Genomic DNA, 16,320 nt, shown 5'->3' on the forward strand with positions numbered 1-16,320 from the left:
TGACTCAACCACCTCCCTGGGCAGCCTGTTCCAATGTCTAACAACCCTTTCAGTAAAGAAATTCTTCCTAACATCTAACCTAAAACTCCCCTGGCGCAACTTTAGCCCATTCCCCCTCGTCCTGTCACCAGGCACATGGGAGAACAGGCCAACCCCCATCTCGCTAGAGCCTCCTTTAATATACTTATACAGAGTGATAAGGTCACCCCTGAGCCTCCTTTTCTCTAGGCTGAACAAGCCCAGCTCCTTCAGCCGCTCCTCATAGGACTTGCTCACCAGCTTCGTCGCCCTTCTCTGGACCCGCTCGAGCACCTCGATGTCCTTCTTGTAGCGAGGGGCCCAGAACTGAACACAGTACTCGAGGTGCGGCCTCACCAGAGCCGAGTACAGGGGGACGATCACCTCCCTAGCCCTGCTGGTCACAGTGTTTCTGATACAAGCCAGGATGCCGTTGGCCTTCTTGGCCACCTGAGCACACTGCTGGCTCATATTCAGCCGACTGTCCACCATCACTCCCAGGTCCTTCTCTGCCTGGCAGCTCTCCAGCCATTCCTCTCCCAGCCTGTAGCTCTGCTTGGGGTTATTGCGCCCCAGGTGCAGGACCCGGCACTTGGCCTTGTTAAACTTCATACAGTTGACCTCAGCCCATCGGTGCAGCCTATCCAGATCCTCCTGCAGCGCCTTCCTACCCTCGAGCAGATCGACACACGCACCTAGCTTGGTGTCATCTGCAAACTTACTGAGGGTGCACTCAATGCCCTCATCCAGATCATTGATGAAGATGTTAAAGAGGACCGGCCCCAGCACCGAGCCCTGGGGGACGCCACTAGTGACTGGCCTCCAACTGGACTTGGCTCCATTTACCACAACTCTCTGGGCCCGGCTATCCAGCCAGTTTCTAACCCAACGAAGCGTGCGCCAGTCCAAGCCAAGAGCAGCCAGTTTCTTGAGGAGAATGCTGTGGGAAACGGTGTCAAAAGCCTTGCTGAAGTCAAGGTAGACCACATCCACAGCCTTTCCCTCGTCCACCCAGCGCGTCACTTTGTCGTAGAAGGAGATCAGGTTCGTCAAGCAGGATCTGCCTTCCATAAACCCATGCTGACTGGGCCTGATCGCCTGCTTGCCCTTCAAGTGCCGCATGATGACTCCCAAGAGGATCTGCTCCATGAGCTTCCCTGGTACTGAGGTCAAACTGACCGGCCTGTAGTTCCCCGGGTCTGCCCTCCGGCCCTTCTTGTAGATGGGCGTCACGTTTGCTAGCCGCCAGTCAGCTGGGACCTCCCCCGATAGCCAGGACTGCTGATAAATGATGGATAGGGGCTTGGCCAGCTCCTCTGCCAGTTCTCTCAGTACTCTTGGGTGGATCCCATCCGGCCCCATCGACTTGTGCACATCCAAGTGCCGTAGCAGGTCACCAACCAGTTCTTCGTGGATGGTGAGGGCCACATCCTGCTCCCCGTCCCCTTGCACCAGTTCTGGGTACTGGGTATCCAGAGAGCAACCGGTTTTACCACTAAAGACTGAGGCAAAGAAGGCATTGAGCACCTCCGCCTTTTCCTCATCTCTTGTAACTAAGTTTCCCCCCGCATCCAGTAAAGGATGGAGATTCTCCTTAGTCCTCCTTTTTGTGTTGATGTATTTATAAAAGCGTTTTTTGTTATCTTTAACGGCAGTAGCCAGCTTGAGCTCCAGATGAGCTTTGGCCTTCCTAATTTTGTCCCTGCACAGCCTCGCTACATCCTTATAGTCCTCCCTAGTGGCCTGCCCAATTTTCCAAAGATTATAAACCCTCTTTTTCCTCCTAAGCTCAAGCCACAATTCTCTGTTGAGCCAGGCTGGTCGTCTTCCCCGCTGGCTCATCTTTGGGCACATGGGGATAGACCGCTCCTGTGCCATTAGGATTTGCCTCTTGAATAGCACCCAGCCTTCCTGAACCCCTCTGCCCTTCAGAACCGCCTCCCATGGGACTCCACCAACCAGTGTCCTGAGCAGCCTAAAGTCAGCCCTCCGAAAGTCCAATACAGTGGTTTTACTGGTTCCCTTCCTGGCCCCGCCAAGAATAGAGACTCCTGCTCCGTCCACTAACCGTCCCAGTCCCCTAAAGTCTCTTTTGATAGCCTTCAGGCTTCTGTTGTCAATGTCATCAGTGCCCGCCTGGATTATCAGGAGCGGATAATAATCAGAGGGGCGCACCAGGTTGGGGAGCTTCCTGGCCACGTCCCTGACCCTGGCCCCAGGGAGGCAGCAGACTTCCCTACGGGTAGGGTCAGGCCGACAAATAGGGCCCTCTGTCCCCCTAAGGACAGAGTCTCCCACGACAATCACCCTTCTTTCTTTCTTGGTGGAGGCAGTTCTGATGCGTGGAGTCGACCTCCTCGCCCTAGGCATCCTCCTGGGAACACTTTCTATCTCTTCCTCAGCTACCGGTCTCTCAATCTCCAGGGCCTCAAACCTGTTTTGTAAGGGCACCTGGGAAGGTGGGGCCGGAGGGGGAGGGCATCGCCTGCCACGTCGCACAGGGACCTGTCTCCACTCCTCCTCAGCTCCCAGATCCCCTCCCTCGGCCCGACGGCGACAGGGCAAGGGGTCCACCCCCGTTTGGGGTGTCTCACCCCGGTACCTCTCCTTGATGCCCTGCAGGGAGTTGCTCCAGAAGTCAATCTCCCGCTCACACTCCCTGATGGCCCTCAGCCTCTCCACCTCCTCCTTGAGCTCCGCCACCATGCGGACCAGGTCATCCACCTGCTCACACCTCACACACGCAGCGTCTCTGCCTCCCGTTGATGGCAGCAGCAGGCTCTGACACTCCCTGCATCCGTTGACCTGAACCGCTGCATTCCTTAACAGGCAGTCGGTCTGAGTGTGTACCGACCTCCTGCAGAGCGCTCCGTGCCTGGTGCATTTATAAAAGCACTGAAGAGAACTGGCCCCAAAATGGAGCCCCAGGGATCCCCACTAGTAACTGGCCGCCAGCCTGATGTAACCCCATTTACTGTAACCCTTTGTGCCCAACCAACCCATCAGCCAACTGTACACCCATTGTATGTATGTACTTGTGTAGCTGTGTGCTGGAAATTTTGTCCAGAAAGATACCGTGAGAAGTTGCTTGAGAAGTTTGTGAAAAATCCAATCTTCTTTTCATGAGGTAGGCAAGGATGAGTATGATGTTACATACCTGCTTTAAAGGTACACTGAAAAACTTGTTTTGAATGCTTTCACCTCTCAAATGACTGAACTTTCTCTTTACTCAAATTTCCACATAGTACGTACATACTGAATCGCCTTGCTCAACTTTATGAGGTAAATGCAGTCTGCCAAGTGGCTGAATTTAAGAAGGGCTTTTGCTTGGGGCCAGACCTCATTTTATGATATTATTCACAGCTACCTCAGTGCACACTTTTTATTTTCCTCTGAAATGTTATGTATTGATAAATGGAAGAGACAGGATGTCAGATAGCATGAGCTAGTGATTTGGATTGGACCAGCAATGTATGTGAACTCTTGGAAATTAATTCTGGTATTTATGCATGCAATTACACATGAAATTAGCAACATTAACTACCCAAGTGGTGCTTTCATTGTGGCAAGCTATACACATTACTCTTACTTTATCTACTATTCCACTGACAGAGCACTGCTCTCTTAATGCATTGAAAAACATCAGATTATAAAACGCTATTTGTAGATAATATGAACTTTTAACTGTTTCATTGCATGATGATCACAAGCAGCCTGTCATGTTTAAAAGATAGGTGGATTCTTTGGGTTGGCAAATGTATGTAGGAGACAAAAAAAAAATTGTGTCAGATTTTAATCGTCTAATTTAAAGGTTTAAGGCTCGATTTATGTCCACCCTTTGCAGGTTTTGAAAGCTAGATTTCAATGTTCTTTGTGTTGTCGGAGCTCTATTTCTATGATTCAGGGTCCATTTGTTTCATTCAAACCAGTTAGGCTATATCTAAACTAGAATTTTAGTTATGCTAGAATTACTGTTGGTCTCTTTTTTTCTTGTGAATATCATCTTTGACATTTAGGTGTTTTCATATTGAAGGAAATTTTACTTGCCTGTCCCTGCACTTACATGCTGGCTTTCTGTATCTTTGCTGTGACTTTAAAAATTATTAATCCCCGTCAATAGCAATATTGCATTATTCTTGCATTTGTATTACTTCCAATTACTCTTTTCTTTTAACAAGGGCAGATATTTACATCATTGCTAGAACCATGACTAAAAATAGAGGAAAAAAATGTTTTAAATTATACTTGTAAAACACCTTTGAAAATTACTCAAATTTAGAACAAACAAACAACAATTCAAAAGCAAGAAGTGCGAACCCCTGTAAAGTCTGAATCTAGGAAGTTAATTAAGTAGTGTTTTCTAGGGTCTCTCACTATCAGACTCTTTAAGTTCATTAGAGGGACTTAATTATACCTACCTTGCTGGGGGAACAAGCAGAAATGTGTAGGCTTTGGAAGCTCTTTGTGGTGTGTCAGTACCTGCGGGTTACTGCTCCTGTGACAGTGGATTCATACTGTTGCAGCCAATTCTAATGAATTGGGCTAGGTGGGAGTCTTGCTTATGACCTGGTGCTAACTTTAGTGCTGATATTCATGTCGCATTCTCAGTCACTTACTTTCTGTTGAACAAAATCGAGAAGTCTTTCAGAACCAAGTATAGAAGCCAAAATTCAGTGTGTAGCACTTTGTTTTGGTTAGGAAATGAAATTGGTGGTGTTTCAGCTTTTTAAAAGTGAGAAGAAAATTTCTCTACTGAGAAATGTTATGTTTTGGGGTTTTCTTTTTAAGTCTATATCCTGAACACATTTTGTTTTCTGTCTGTTTCCTTTTCAAAAGGGAACTTAATGAATTCTTACATCTATTTTTAAGGTAGGGCAGTTATTACACATAACAACTACTGTGTACTATAATAACAGCACACTGCTTTCCATTTTCCACATCCTGTGGTTGTTGGTTTTTTTACTTTTATTTTTTTTAAAGTAATCTCAATATATTATCTCTTCTGCTGTCCTCATTCTTTAGTGCTTTCTGCTGATGGTGCAGAAGAGGTTTCTAGGTCTGATAAATGTTTGTTATCTATTTCTGATGCAAATAAGTTCTGTTCCTTTGTTGATTCAGCCACACTGTAGTCTTTCTAGTCTTTTGGGTAATCCTTGTTATACAATTATTCTCTTAGATCCTCACCCTGTAAAACTTCTCACCTCACTCTTTTCCTACCCACTGAACTGTGAATACAGTTTTCATAGATTGTATTGTACAGGGGTAATGGTGTGTCAGAGTGACCCCAAACTCATTTTCAGTATATCTCCAGCCATGTGTGTCAGTCTTTTGGCACTTCAATAACAACAGGGTTAATAAAGTGATAACATAGGTGGCTGAAAGTAAATCTCAGGTTCTGCTACTATACAGTTTTCGACAAGTTATCAAAGCTTTCATAAGAAGATTGGGAAAGTGAATGAACTTAAAGTCAAAGCAAAGTCAAGAAAACATCAGAAGTTTGTTTGTTTATTTATTTATTTGAAAAATTACTGTTTTGTTAAAGACTAATAAGGCATTTTATTGGTGTATTGCTACATTTGGTGTGTTGTTAGTAGACTGTTAGCAATTACTGTGGAAGTAGTGATCCATAGCTTAGGTGGTTGAGTGTTGATTTTAGAAAGCTATGAATATAATGAATGTACTACTAGCTGGCATGAGAATGTTGTAAATCAATATTTAAATTAAGTTACTACATTTTCATTGGAAGTGTGCCACCTGCATGACATTGATCAGAGAATTGTAGCTGTTTACTGAATTTTCATGTGATAGCATTGCTGAAGGAATCAGAGCTTTTTTGTTAAACAAAACAAAATTAATTGCTTAATCTCTTACAGATAAAAAGTACACCCAGTCTTCAACAGCTCATCACTGGGGCCCAAAATGATAATGAAATCCTTACCAAAAGGAGTTTCAAGCAAGAAGAAGACATAACAACCAGTCCCACAAGTGATGCAGTTTTCTGTGATGGCAGGAAGCATGTAAGTTGAAGTGCGAAGCACACCAGAATAGGTACCAAATGAGGACAAATATAAAAGCTAAGATTTTGGATTGTATTACAAAATGAAACAGGGATTTCACTTGAGTTTCTCTCTGATAAAAGGCTGACTGCCTCTGGCATAATCCTCGTGGAAGCACTGTGAACTTCTTACAGCATTAGCCAAATCAAATTAATAATAGATAATTGATAGATGGATGTATCCATTAATAATGAATAACTGATGTGTCAGGTTCCTCTGAATTTTGCAAATTCATCTAACATTCTTTCAGTTTTTTATTAGTGTTTGGACCCTGAATGTGTTTCTTTCTAGATTTGTAGCTGACTTTTTTCTTAAAATATCATTTAACAGAGGGATTTTGTTATTCTGCAAGGGCTGTGGTAATGCAAATGTCAGTGGAAATTCAAATGTCAGCATGTCAGTGAATGAAGAGGAAGCTAAGAGTTGCAGAAGTCAGGGGAGCAGTTCATAGGCTCAGAGGATGTCACTGAAACCTCCCCTGATGGATGACATTTTGAATACTGCAAATGACAGAGAAGGAAGCCAGCTGTAAATGAATTCAGTACATACTTTAAAGTCTCTGTGATTAACTGTGGAAGATAATTTCTATGTGTTAGTGATGAGGTTAAGCAGGGTGAAGTGGCCAAGGAAACCAAGACTGATATTGTAAAGAAAGGAAATAAAATGACTTTTAGGGAATCAGAATTAAACAGATTGCTCACTTTGCAGAGGAGTGAAAACACGAACAAGGCCTTTGGCACTCTCACAGTTTACTGTGCTGTGGAGTCTGAGACATTGCACAGACAAATGAATGACCATTTTGGGTGACATTTGTGATTCTACTGGCAACAATTTGAACTTTACTAGTTTGTCTTATAGAGGGGGGAAGGTCAAATTCCATTAAACTTCTCTTTATGGGTGTTTGTTGATGACCACTTCATGAAAATATGTCTTCCAAAACATAAGATGCCATAGCTACCAGTCATGCCAGTAGGAGTACAATACATAAAGTCATTGCTAAATCTCTGTTCACTGAAGCAAGAGTGATTTCTACATTGAACACATTTAATTTCTGATCAGGTGGGAGGCATATGTAGCGTTTTCAGTCCTAACATTATTAATCAGAATAAGTCTCCAGTTTCTATGAATAAATAAGAGGTTCTGTGCAAAACATTTTGAAACACTTTTGCAGAACTTCTGTTAAGACATATGAGCTAAGAAAAAAGTCTACTTGCATTCCTTTGTCATGAAGGATTTTTGAGGAAAATAAACTTTTTTTTTTTTTTTTGGTCAGATGAATAAAAATATTCTTTGTCAGAGAGTGAAAGAGCAGAACTGAACAAAGGGAGATCTCCCTGCAAGGGAGATAGATTACACTGATACGCATCTTGTAGAGGGAGCAAGATTACACGCAACAAGCAGCAGGTCAAAACAGCCCTAACACTACTTGTGACTTCCTTAATAAGCACCCTGACCCTTCTTTTATCAGGTTTCTACTTTGCTTAGAGCTTATAAGATAGCCTAGATAGCTTCTTTAATTTAAGTAAGCTGTTCATGTGAATTTTAATGTGAGTATTTGGCAAGCTGCACTTCTGCAGCATTGGCAAGAGCATCTGCATGGAAGACAGATATGATCTGATAAACACTACTCTGCACTTTCAGCTGCTGGGTTGTGCAAGCAGAACTCCCTGGTTAACCAGTCCTGTGTGGGCTGGTGTGTTTTTTTCAGACAGAGGAGTGATCTAACACAGATATTTTAACAATCTAGGATGATATTGTTGTGAGATTAATCCCAACAGCAACTGCATTTTCATGACAGATGATACGTAAAAAGATCCTAGAGCTTACCTTAAAGAGTACCATTATAAATGAATGGAGACCGAGTTACTTTGATTGAGTTGATGATTTGTTACAGTGAAGATGGGTAGATAGCACTAGCAAATTATGTGCCTGTGCTGGGCCACAGAAAGACTGTAGTTTCTTCATTCCTTTCAGTTTCATGGCTTCTGTAAATGCTAGAAACAAATACTGCTTATATATATCTGGATGGAGGGCATCCAAACCTTTGCCCTGTAGGTGAAAGTAAGTAGATGAAAAGAGAAAAAAGTGGCTGAGGTGAGCCAGAAAACACCTTCTTAATGCATAAACTTATGACGGCTGGATATCTTTGTATGTTAATCTTTCCTGAACAGTATGGAGTATGTCATTTTATATGGAATTTTGTGATCTCGTAGTGTGTTTACTGGATGTGCAATGCTGCTTTTGTAACCATTAATACCTAATAGAACCTGGCATCTCAGCAGTGATGCTCATAGCATCACTATTAACAGCAGTCTAGTTCTGTATTTCATACATTCCTAGATTTCAGAGCTTTTTCTGAAGCCATCATTAGGAGACAGTACTCTCTTCCTTTCAAACACCTTACACATTTTTCTGATGGGAAGCAACTTGACTGGGAGACAACTTCTATATATAGAAGTTATCTAAGAAAGCACTTTGTTAGCTCAGACTTTGCTGAAAAGGTGAAGCAGTAGAAATGTAATTAGTTATAATTTTCAAGGCTGCTACAGAAGCAACAACATGATTTTATACAGTTAACCTAAAGACTTCATGATTTCCAATATCTCTGCAGTCATGTCACTAAAGAAACTGGCATTTGAGGGAAATAAATGTTTTGTCCTATTAGATCTGAAGCTACTTTTCTCAAACATTTGTCTTTTCTTAGGGGAGTTTGTATAGTCTTAACAGCACTTGCACTGAATCTGGCAACTTTGGCAAAGCTGACATCACAGGAGAAATAGAGTTTGCCATAAGATACATCTTCAAGGCTCGCATCTTAGAAATTTGCATCAAGGGATGCAAGAATCTGGCTTATGGAGAAGAGAAGAAGAAAAAATGTAATCCGTAAGTATTTTGTAGAGAAGGAAAAAGAAATAATAAGCAAAATATTGTGGTTTGAAGATACCATCATATATAAATCCATTTCAATATTTATGTATGCCCAGTTAGCATTTTCAGAACATCCAGTGTATATATCTGCACTTTTTACAGCTACACACTGCAAGGCAAACAGGTTTCATACCAGCACGTCTTGATTTCTCTTCTGACCATTTTCTGCTATTAGTTGTCTGTTCACGTGCATGTGAGCAGGCAGTTGGTTATCTGTGTTGCTGATGAGCACCTTTGGATCTTGACAGCAACTAATTCTAGCTCTTAACAGGAACAAGATTCTAGCTCTTAAGTTGTGCCTGCAAAATTAATATACACGTGGCTAAACCATGAGATGGAAAATTGAAATGTGAGTCATGTTGTTAATTCATCCACTGACTCATTGTGGGTTACTGGGTGATTGCCATACTGCTTCTGTGCTTCCATCTTCCTCATCTGTAATAAGAATGGAAATTTCAGATACTGCAACACATTTTAAAATCTGAAGTTGGTTAATAATTACATATCACAAGAGGAAGAAGTACCTACTTCTGTGGATAAAATAGGTCACAGAAATGATGGGTTGGAGAGTTAAGCCTTGGTGGTTTGTTTGTTTGTTTGTTTATTACTAATTGATCCTCTCTGACCATGCAGCAATCATTTGCAGAAAACCTAACAATAAATACCTAACAAAAATAAATACCTAAAAATAAATAAATAAATAAAATAAAAATACCTGAGATACTCTACCCCTGCTGTCATGGGATGTTTGAACACTTGAGTGACCACACCGAAATTTCAGAGTTGCAGTCACCTTCCCCCGGAAGGAATGTGGCTTTGAATATCTTGCAGAGTAAGGTCATAAAGATGAGCCTAGGGTTGAAAGGAGCCTCGCTGGAACAGCAGCTTACAAAGTGGAACAGTTTGGGAGTGTTTTGGGGTGGGTCAAAGTTCTTTAAGTCCCCTGGTAATAAATTTGGACAAACAGTTGCAGGAAGCCTGAAAGGTGCTGTGGGAAGAGCTGTGTACTGGACATTATGTTCTCTGTTGGTATATATTTATGTATTTCTGTTGGTTCCCAACCCAACAGAAAAAAGTACAGTCAGTGCACTCAGAGCACTTGACAGAAAACAAAGTTTTAAGTGATGTTTAACATGTGTTGAATTGTTTGACTGGTTTGAGGTCTGACTGTCTACTTGTTACTCTATCACCCCGGATCAATTTAATTAAGAGGCTAAGAATTCTACTACCTGAATATTTTAAAAAGTAGTTTTTCCTGTGGATAGGTTTGATAAAAATAAGGAAGATGTTTAAGTTCTGCACTGATTATATGAAATAAAACTGACTGTAAGTTAGCCAGGAAGTTAATCAAGAGGGTGGTTTGAAATTGGTTTAAATCATATTATCTGGAATTTATACCAAAAATACAGTTGCCAAGCTGTGAGGCAGCACTCCCTACTGCCAAGACTCTTTGGTTTTGAAGCTGTAATATAAATACAGCCCACTGAACTTGTATTAAGGGGAATGTTTAAATATTAATTTTGACACGACCTACACATGAGAAACTTCGGGTAGTTGTCATTGGTGCTTGATACTCATTCAACTCAGCTTCCAGAAGAATTTATTTTTCTTTTACTGTTTTGCTTTAATGCTGATTCAAGGAAATTTTGAACATTTTACATACTCTCCTACTATCATTCTAGTGGTTATTACAACAACTAATATGTGTAAGTGTTATGAATTATTATGCATTATATGTGTCATTATACCTTTTATTTGCCATATTACTTGATGCTGTGAACAATCAGCACAAACAGCAATGAACCTAAAGGTGATCGAGTTCTTTATTTTTTCTTTGAGCACATAATATGCTCTGTGCTTTCCTCATAAAGCTGTCAGTACAGCTGACAAGGTGACATTCTTGGTGGCTATTTTATAAGAGGACAAGAGTATGTAATAGCAGATTCGCATTCAGAGCCTAATTCTTTCCCAATTAGAATAGGATTGAAACACGTTATCTGAATGATATACAGAGACGTTTATAGCCGGACTGTTCATTTTAATGAGAAAGGATATAAATCACAACTTGCCATTTTATTGCTTAGAAAATTACAAACTCAGTAAAAGTGTTTGAATTAAATAATTAATTTATCTCTTTTAAATAAATCATTTTTCTTAGTTTGATTTATTTTTATTTATTTATATTTTTCCCCTTCTGGTCACATTCCATATCCTCTCTATTTACAAGCTATGTCAAGATTTATTTACTTCCTGATAAATCTCCTCGGAGTAAGCGGAAGACAGCTGTCAAAAAGAGCACAGTGGATCCAGAATTTGATGAGACTTTGAAGGTACTGCTGGCAATTATGTGTCGCTAGAAGCACTCTTCCATGGTAATGTCTCCTTTTATAATGTGCGATCCTGCAAGTTCAGAATTGTCCTGATGGGGCAATTGCAGGAGTCAGTGACAAGAGTCATTAAGAAATGGTTGGTTTCAGTCCAAATAACTTTTGGACTGAAAATGCTTTTGAAGTTCCACTAGTGAATTGTGCACCCTCAAAGGAGTTTTCCTTTGTGCACGAAACACTCCTAAAGGTGTTGTTCTGAGTTACCATGTGGCAAAAGCAAAGTGTCTTTCATAGACTGTTTTGGTGCGTTCAGGATCTGAGCATATTGCAGAGCAGAGTGAGTATTTTACACAGGTGTCCCTTTCCAATGGTGCCCTTTGTTTTCTGTGTCACTGGGAGTGTGTCTCTGCAGTTAGGATGGGGCACCCCTGGATTAGTTTGGTTGTTTCCAGTTTTGTGCCCAGGTCACTGCATAACCTCTTCTTAAGGTGCTTGTGCATCAGTGAGCTGCAGCAACACATGAGATCTTTGGTAAAGTGTATTCTTGGAAGAGATGTGAAACAAAATTAATGGACAAACTTACATCATTTCTCTTTGAGCTACATGAAAGTTTCAGTGTGTATGAACGTCAGCAATTTGTAGCAAGTGAAACAGGCAAAATGTTTGAAAAGAACATTGTTAGAAATTGATAACAAGAACGAGATATATACAACCTATGTCATTCTGGTATATCTCAAAGTCTGTAGATAGTGTTTAAGTTGGGAGGAAAAAAAGCACCTAACACTGAAATAATTGGCTCCTATTCCATAGTTGCTTTTCAGTGCCAGAGCGATGCAGAACTGGTAGAGAGTGAGAGTCATGCCTGAGCTGGCTGCGTGAACACCAAGGGTAGATTAATTATAAATGATTTGAATTGGTTTAAACAAGCAGGAATGGTCAAACGAGCATAGTGCTAGTGGAGGTGAACTGCACCACAGCACTGAGATCCCACTCAGTGGGATCTGTCTGCAAATGAAGGCACCTGCACTTGGGTACGTGCGTTTGTGAGGAGCACAAGTGCTCTTAGGAGTCGCTGGAAGCTAGGTAGGGTGATTCAGGGTTATCCTTCCCAGAGCCTACACCCAGCCTGTGATTCAGCAGCCCAAATGTCAGCAGAGATGCCCGCAGCCATGCCATTGCCTCATTTTGAGTCCAGGTGGATGCAGGTTACCAGACTCATGTGGGTATCTCAGATAGCCAGCCATGTCTCAGAGAGCTCTAACTGTGCCTAGGGAGTAGATCAGGGCTTTAAGGACTGGTCTCCTGAATTACTGCCTTGCTCCTGCTGACTGCATTTAGTAGATTTCTACTGACCAGAATGGAAGTTTTAGCACCTTTGTCGCGTGTCTTAATCTTGACCTCCAACCAGAGCAGCCAAATTGGGCTGGGAGTATAAAACAGAAAAGTAGATTATAAAAAACAATGGTCAAGAATTATTTAAAGTTCTGGATGAATTAAAATCTTCAGCAAGAGGCCAAGGTATTCCTGGAATGTCATTTCATATTTGCACGGGCATTACTTTAGCATTTAAGAAGTGAGGTAACATGGAAATTGCAAGGCACGTTCAGACAGCATAGTTCTGTCTGCATCCCGATGCCTTCAGCCACGCTGTGGTCAGGCAGCCTTTGAGCAGGCTGTGAGCATGGCTCTGCATTCACCCTGTGTGTTGCTTTATAAATGCTGTTTGTCTTTCCAGTACAAGATTGAGTACTCCCAGCTGGCGAGTCGGCAGCTTCAGATCTCCGTGTGGCACGCAGGAGCTCTGAAGTACAGGGTGTTTCTGGGGGAAGTGGTGATTCCATTGGCCACGTGGAATTTTGAAGATAACTCGATGGAGGCATTCAACTGGTACCAGCTAAAATCCAAGGTGACTGTTAGTTCTTGTGCTTGGATCTTAACAACACAGTGTTGTGAAAGTTATGAAAGAGATCACCCTTCTGAGGTCATTGAGGGAAGAATGCCATCAATCCAGCCCACGAATAACACCTGTTATAAATATAAATGAGTTGTGAGAATGATGTGGAATAGAATGTAATGCACGTCTCTCTTTTCAGCTTGAAAAGCCTGAAAATAACCTTATCCAGTACAGTGGAGAACTCCTGGTGTCTGCAAGACTGTCGGTACCAGCCCAGTATAAAAACTTCCAGTTTGAAAGGTGGTTGAGAGAAGGTATCAAACATTCCAGAATACCTGAATCCCTTGGCTAGAAAAGAATTAGGATCAGTGAAGGACAATGTGCCTACTTCACCTTTTTGTTCTTTTTAATGCCAGCAAAAGATGATTGCTTTAATAGCGGTCTTAATTAGCTGTTAGGTTAGTTTTGTTTCCTTTTTTCCCCCACAAACAATCCTGAAGTCACCAGCTTGCATTCTTCCATTTTTCTTCCCTACTCATGCCTGCTGTGCCTCTGCTCTACAAACAGAGCTGTAACAGAGGAGCACTACCACACCACGGGCTGGGCTGTTTCTCCTGCTTCTGGCTTTGTTTCAGGGAAACTCTCCTGTGGGTATTGCCCCGTGGGTACTTTTTGGAAATACAACTGAAAGCTCTATCCTTGGAATAGGAATTGCAGAGCTTTTATTCACTGCTTGTGAATCATGACCTGTATAAGCAGGTTCAAATCTTTCAAATGATCTGAATGCAGCACTGAGTCATTATTTCAGTTGTAGCGATTACTTAATAATTTTCCTGCTTAATTACAGCGGCATCTTACGTTATCAGCTGAACTAACTGGTCACTATTTAATGTGATGAATTCTCCTGTTTCAGGAAAAAAAGACGAAGGAGTTTCGAACTGCCAGCTTCAGGTTATGATATTTGGGGCCAAGAACTTGCCTGTGCTGAGACCTGCTGGAATGCTGAACTCATTCGTTAAAGGGTATGTATGAGACTTAGCACTTCAAATGGAGAGGGTCACAAACATCCTGTGCAAAGGTAAGAATTAACTCGCTTTCATCAGGAGGCTGCTGTGTGAAAGTGGCACTGTCCACGCTCTTAGTCAGACGTGCTTGTAATTGTGACAGTTTACAGCTGAGTGTCTGCGTAATAGCAGCACGCAGCAGGACAGTGAAGGGTCCTGAGTGGAACATCACAATTTACTGTTGGCATTAAAATTCAGAGTTCACTATTTTAAGCATCTGCTTTTAGATATTGGAAGGAAAAAATGTGTGACTCGAGGGAGGTGAAAATACTGTATTTTAATTCCTGGTTTCAGCTGTGCCCTTGCACAATTTAATACAGCTTTGGGTAGTGAGAAGAAAACTTTGGTCTACACATTTTAAAAGGGAAAGGATTGAATTTTTCTTCAGCGTGCTGGGTACTTAGTATGTGGAGTCATTTTACTTTCTGGATGTCAGGCATACATTACAATATTAAAATACCTCCTAAAGCCACTTCACCTGCTGTGGTACCTATCTTCAGTGAAGGGGGTGAGCATTTTATCTACCGCACAGGCAGGTTTCAGACAGTATTGGGTAACAGAACTGGGAGTAAGGGCTCCCTCATCACAACAGAGGACAGTGACAACAGAGGAAAAACAGGTAGAAGACCCACACTGAAGGCAGACAGAAGGAGCCAAAGTCCCCCAAAGAAACAAACTAGCATCATGTTCCACATTGCACTTAGCTGAACTCTTTGCTTTCTAAGGCAAAGTGAAGGGTCCTGCTTGATTAGTGCCCATATTCTGTTTTCTAATTGAGTAAAACACTGCTTGGATCAGAAAACTTGCTGAACTCTTGTTTTGTTTTTTCTTTTGGGAAGCTGCCTTGTCCTTCCAGACCAAGCAGAGTTGAAGCAGAAGTCGCCTGTCCTGAAGAAAGAAGACTGTCCTCAGTGGAAACATTTGTTTGTCTTTGATGTTACCCCAGCACAGCTACAGCAGTCATGCCTACACTTGACCCTCTGGGACCAGTCAACTTTTGGCTCACACGATCAGTTCCTAGGGGGAGCCAAGCTTGGTGCAAGTAAGTTCTTCATCACTAAATGTTGAAGGTAATTTTTTGGGGAAAAAGATAATATTTTACATGCTAAGTAGTATTTGCACTGTGCATCTGTCATGTGCCTGCACACACAGCCCCTAAACCCTGACCTAAGCAACTTGCAGTCTCAGGCTTTGATCCTGCAAGAACCAGTGCTCGTGTTTTAGTTCAGGCCTGTGCAGAAGCTCTGGGCTGTCAGTGGGCATTGTCAGGCAAAGACATTCGTTAGCATGGGGATGTTCAGGGACAGAGCCTGGCCACACAGAAGACAGGAACAGAACAGGTGAGTGCATCAGCTCATCTAGAGCTCCCTACGTATTTTTCAAGACTTGTTCCTTCAGCAGTTTTCAGTGACTTGGCTTTTTTAAAGTACTAGCATTCACAGCAGCAGTAAGCACATGAATACCTTGCAGGTGTCTGTGCTTATTGATTTATATCCACAAATCCTTCCAATGGGAGATGCAGAATGTGAAACTTGCTCAGAAGTCCTAAAGAGACTAAGCGCATATTTGAGCTTTAGGCTCTGGTCTAACAGCAAAAAGAGCCTTCTTTCTCAAAAGCTCAGAAATGTTTGAGAAATCCTCTGTTCACGGACTGGGCAGGACTATTAATTTGACTAGAGAGCTATTGTCACTTGAAGGCTGCCCAGTGGAGTCCCTCACCCCGTTTCCCAGACAGTAAATGCTTTGGTTTCAGTATTTGAGATGAAAGGCTTAAAATTGAGACACGTCACCGAGCTGTGCTATCAGCGTGCACTTTAGAAGAGTGTTATCACTAGCAATACAGTGTGCAGGTTTCCTCATGAGCTGCTTTTGATTGTTTTATAGCATTTTCCTTTCTGTTAAAGCAGGGCCTACACGCTTCTGAGTGACAAAGACCATCCAAGCCCCAAGCCTAGTGAGGCATTAAAGTCACTGCAGATGACCAAGCTGATCTGTTTTTGCCATGCACACTGCTTTTAGTCATACAACCAAGA

General features: G+C 42.1%; 1 protein-coding gene across 4 annotated transcripts in view; it reads left to right on the forward strand.

Annotated features, from left to right (window-relative positions):
* SYTL3 (synaptotagmin like 3) overlaps positions 1-16,320 on the forward strand; it is a 38,077-nt gene that overhangs the window by 19,806 nt on the left and 1,951 nt on the right. For all 4 annotated transcript variants that reach the window (XM_072035954.1, XM_038175849.2, XM_013095341.5 and 1 more), the window contains 7 exons: positions 5,892-6,035; positions 8,779-8,957; positions 11,230-11,332; positions 13,065-13,235; positions 13,423-13,537; positions 14,137-14,245; positions 15,127-15,329. In XM_072035954.1, the coding sequence (XP_071892055.1) occupies positions 5,892-6,035; positions 8,779-8,957; positions 11,230-11,332; positions 13,065-13,235; positions 13,423-13,537; positions 14,137-14,245; positions 15,127-15,329 (1,024 nt within the window). The remainder of the gene's footprint in view (positions 1-5,891; positions 6,036-8,778; positions 8,958-11,229; positions 11,333-13,064; positions 13,236-13,422; positions 13,538-14,136; positions 14,246-15,126; positions 15,330-16,320) is intronic.

The sequence above is a fragment of the Anas platyrhynchos genome, chromosome 3 (assembly GCF_047663525.1).
Source record: "Anas platyrhynchos isolate ZD024472 breed Pekin duck chromosome 3, IASCAAS_PekinDuck_T2T, whole genome shotgun sequence".
NCBI classification, from domain to species: Eukaryota; Metazoa; Chordata; class Aves; order Anseriformes; family Anatidae; genus Anas; species Anas platyrhynchos.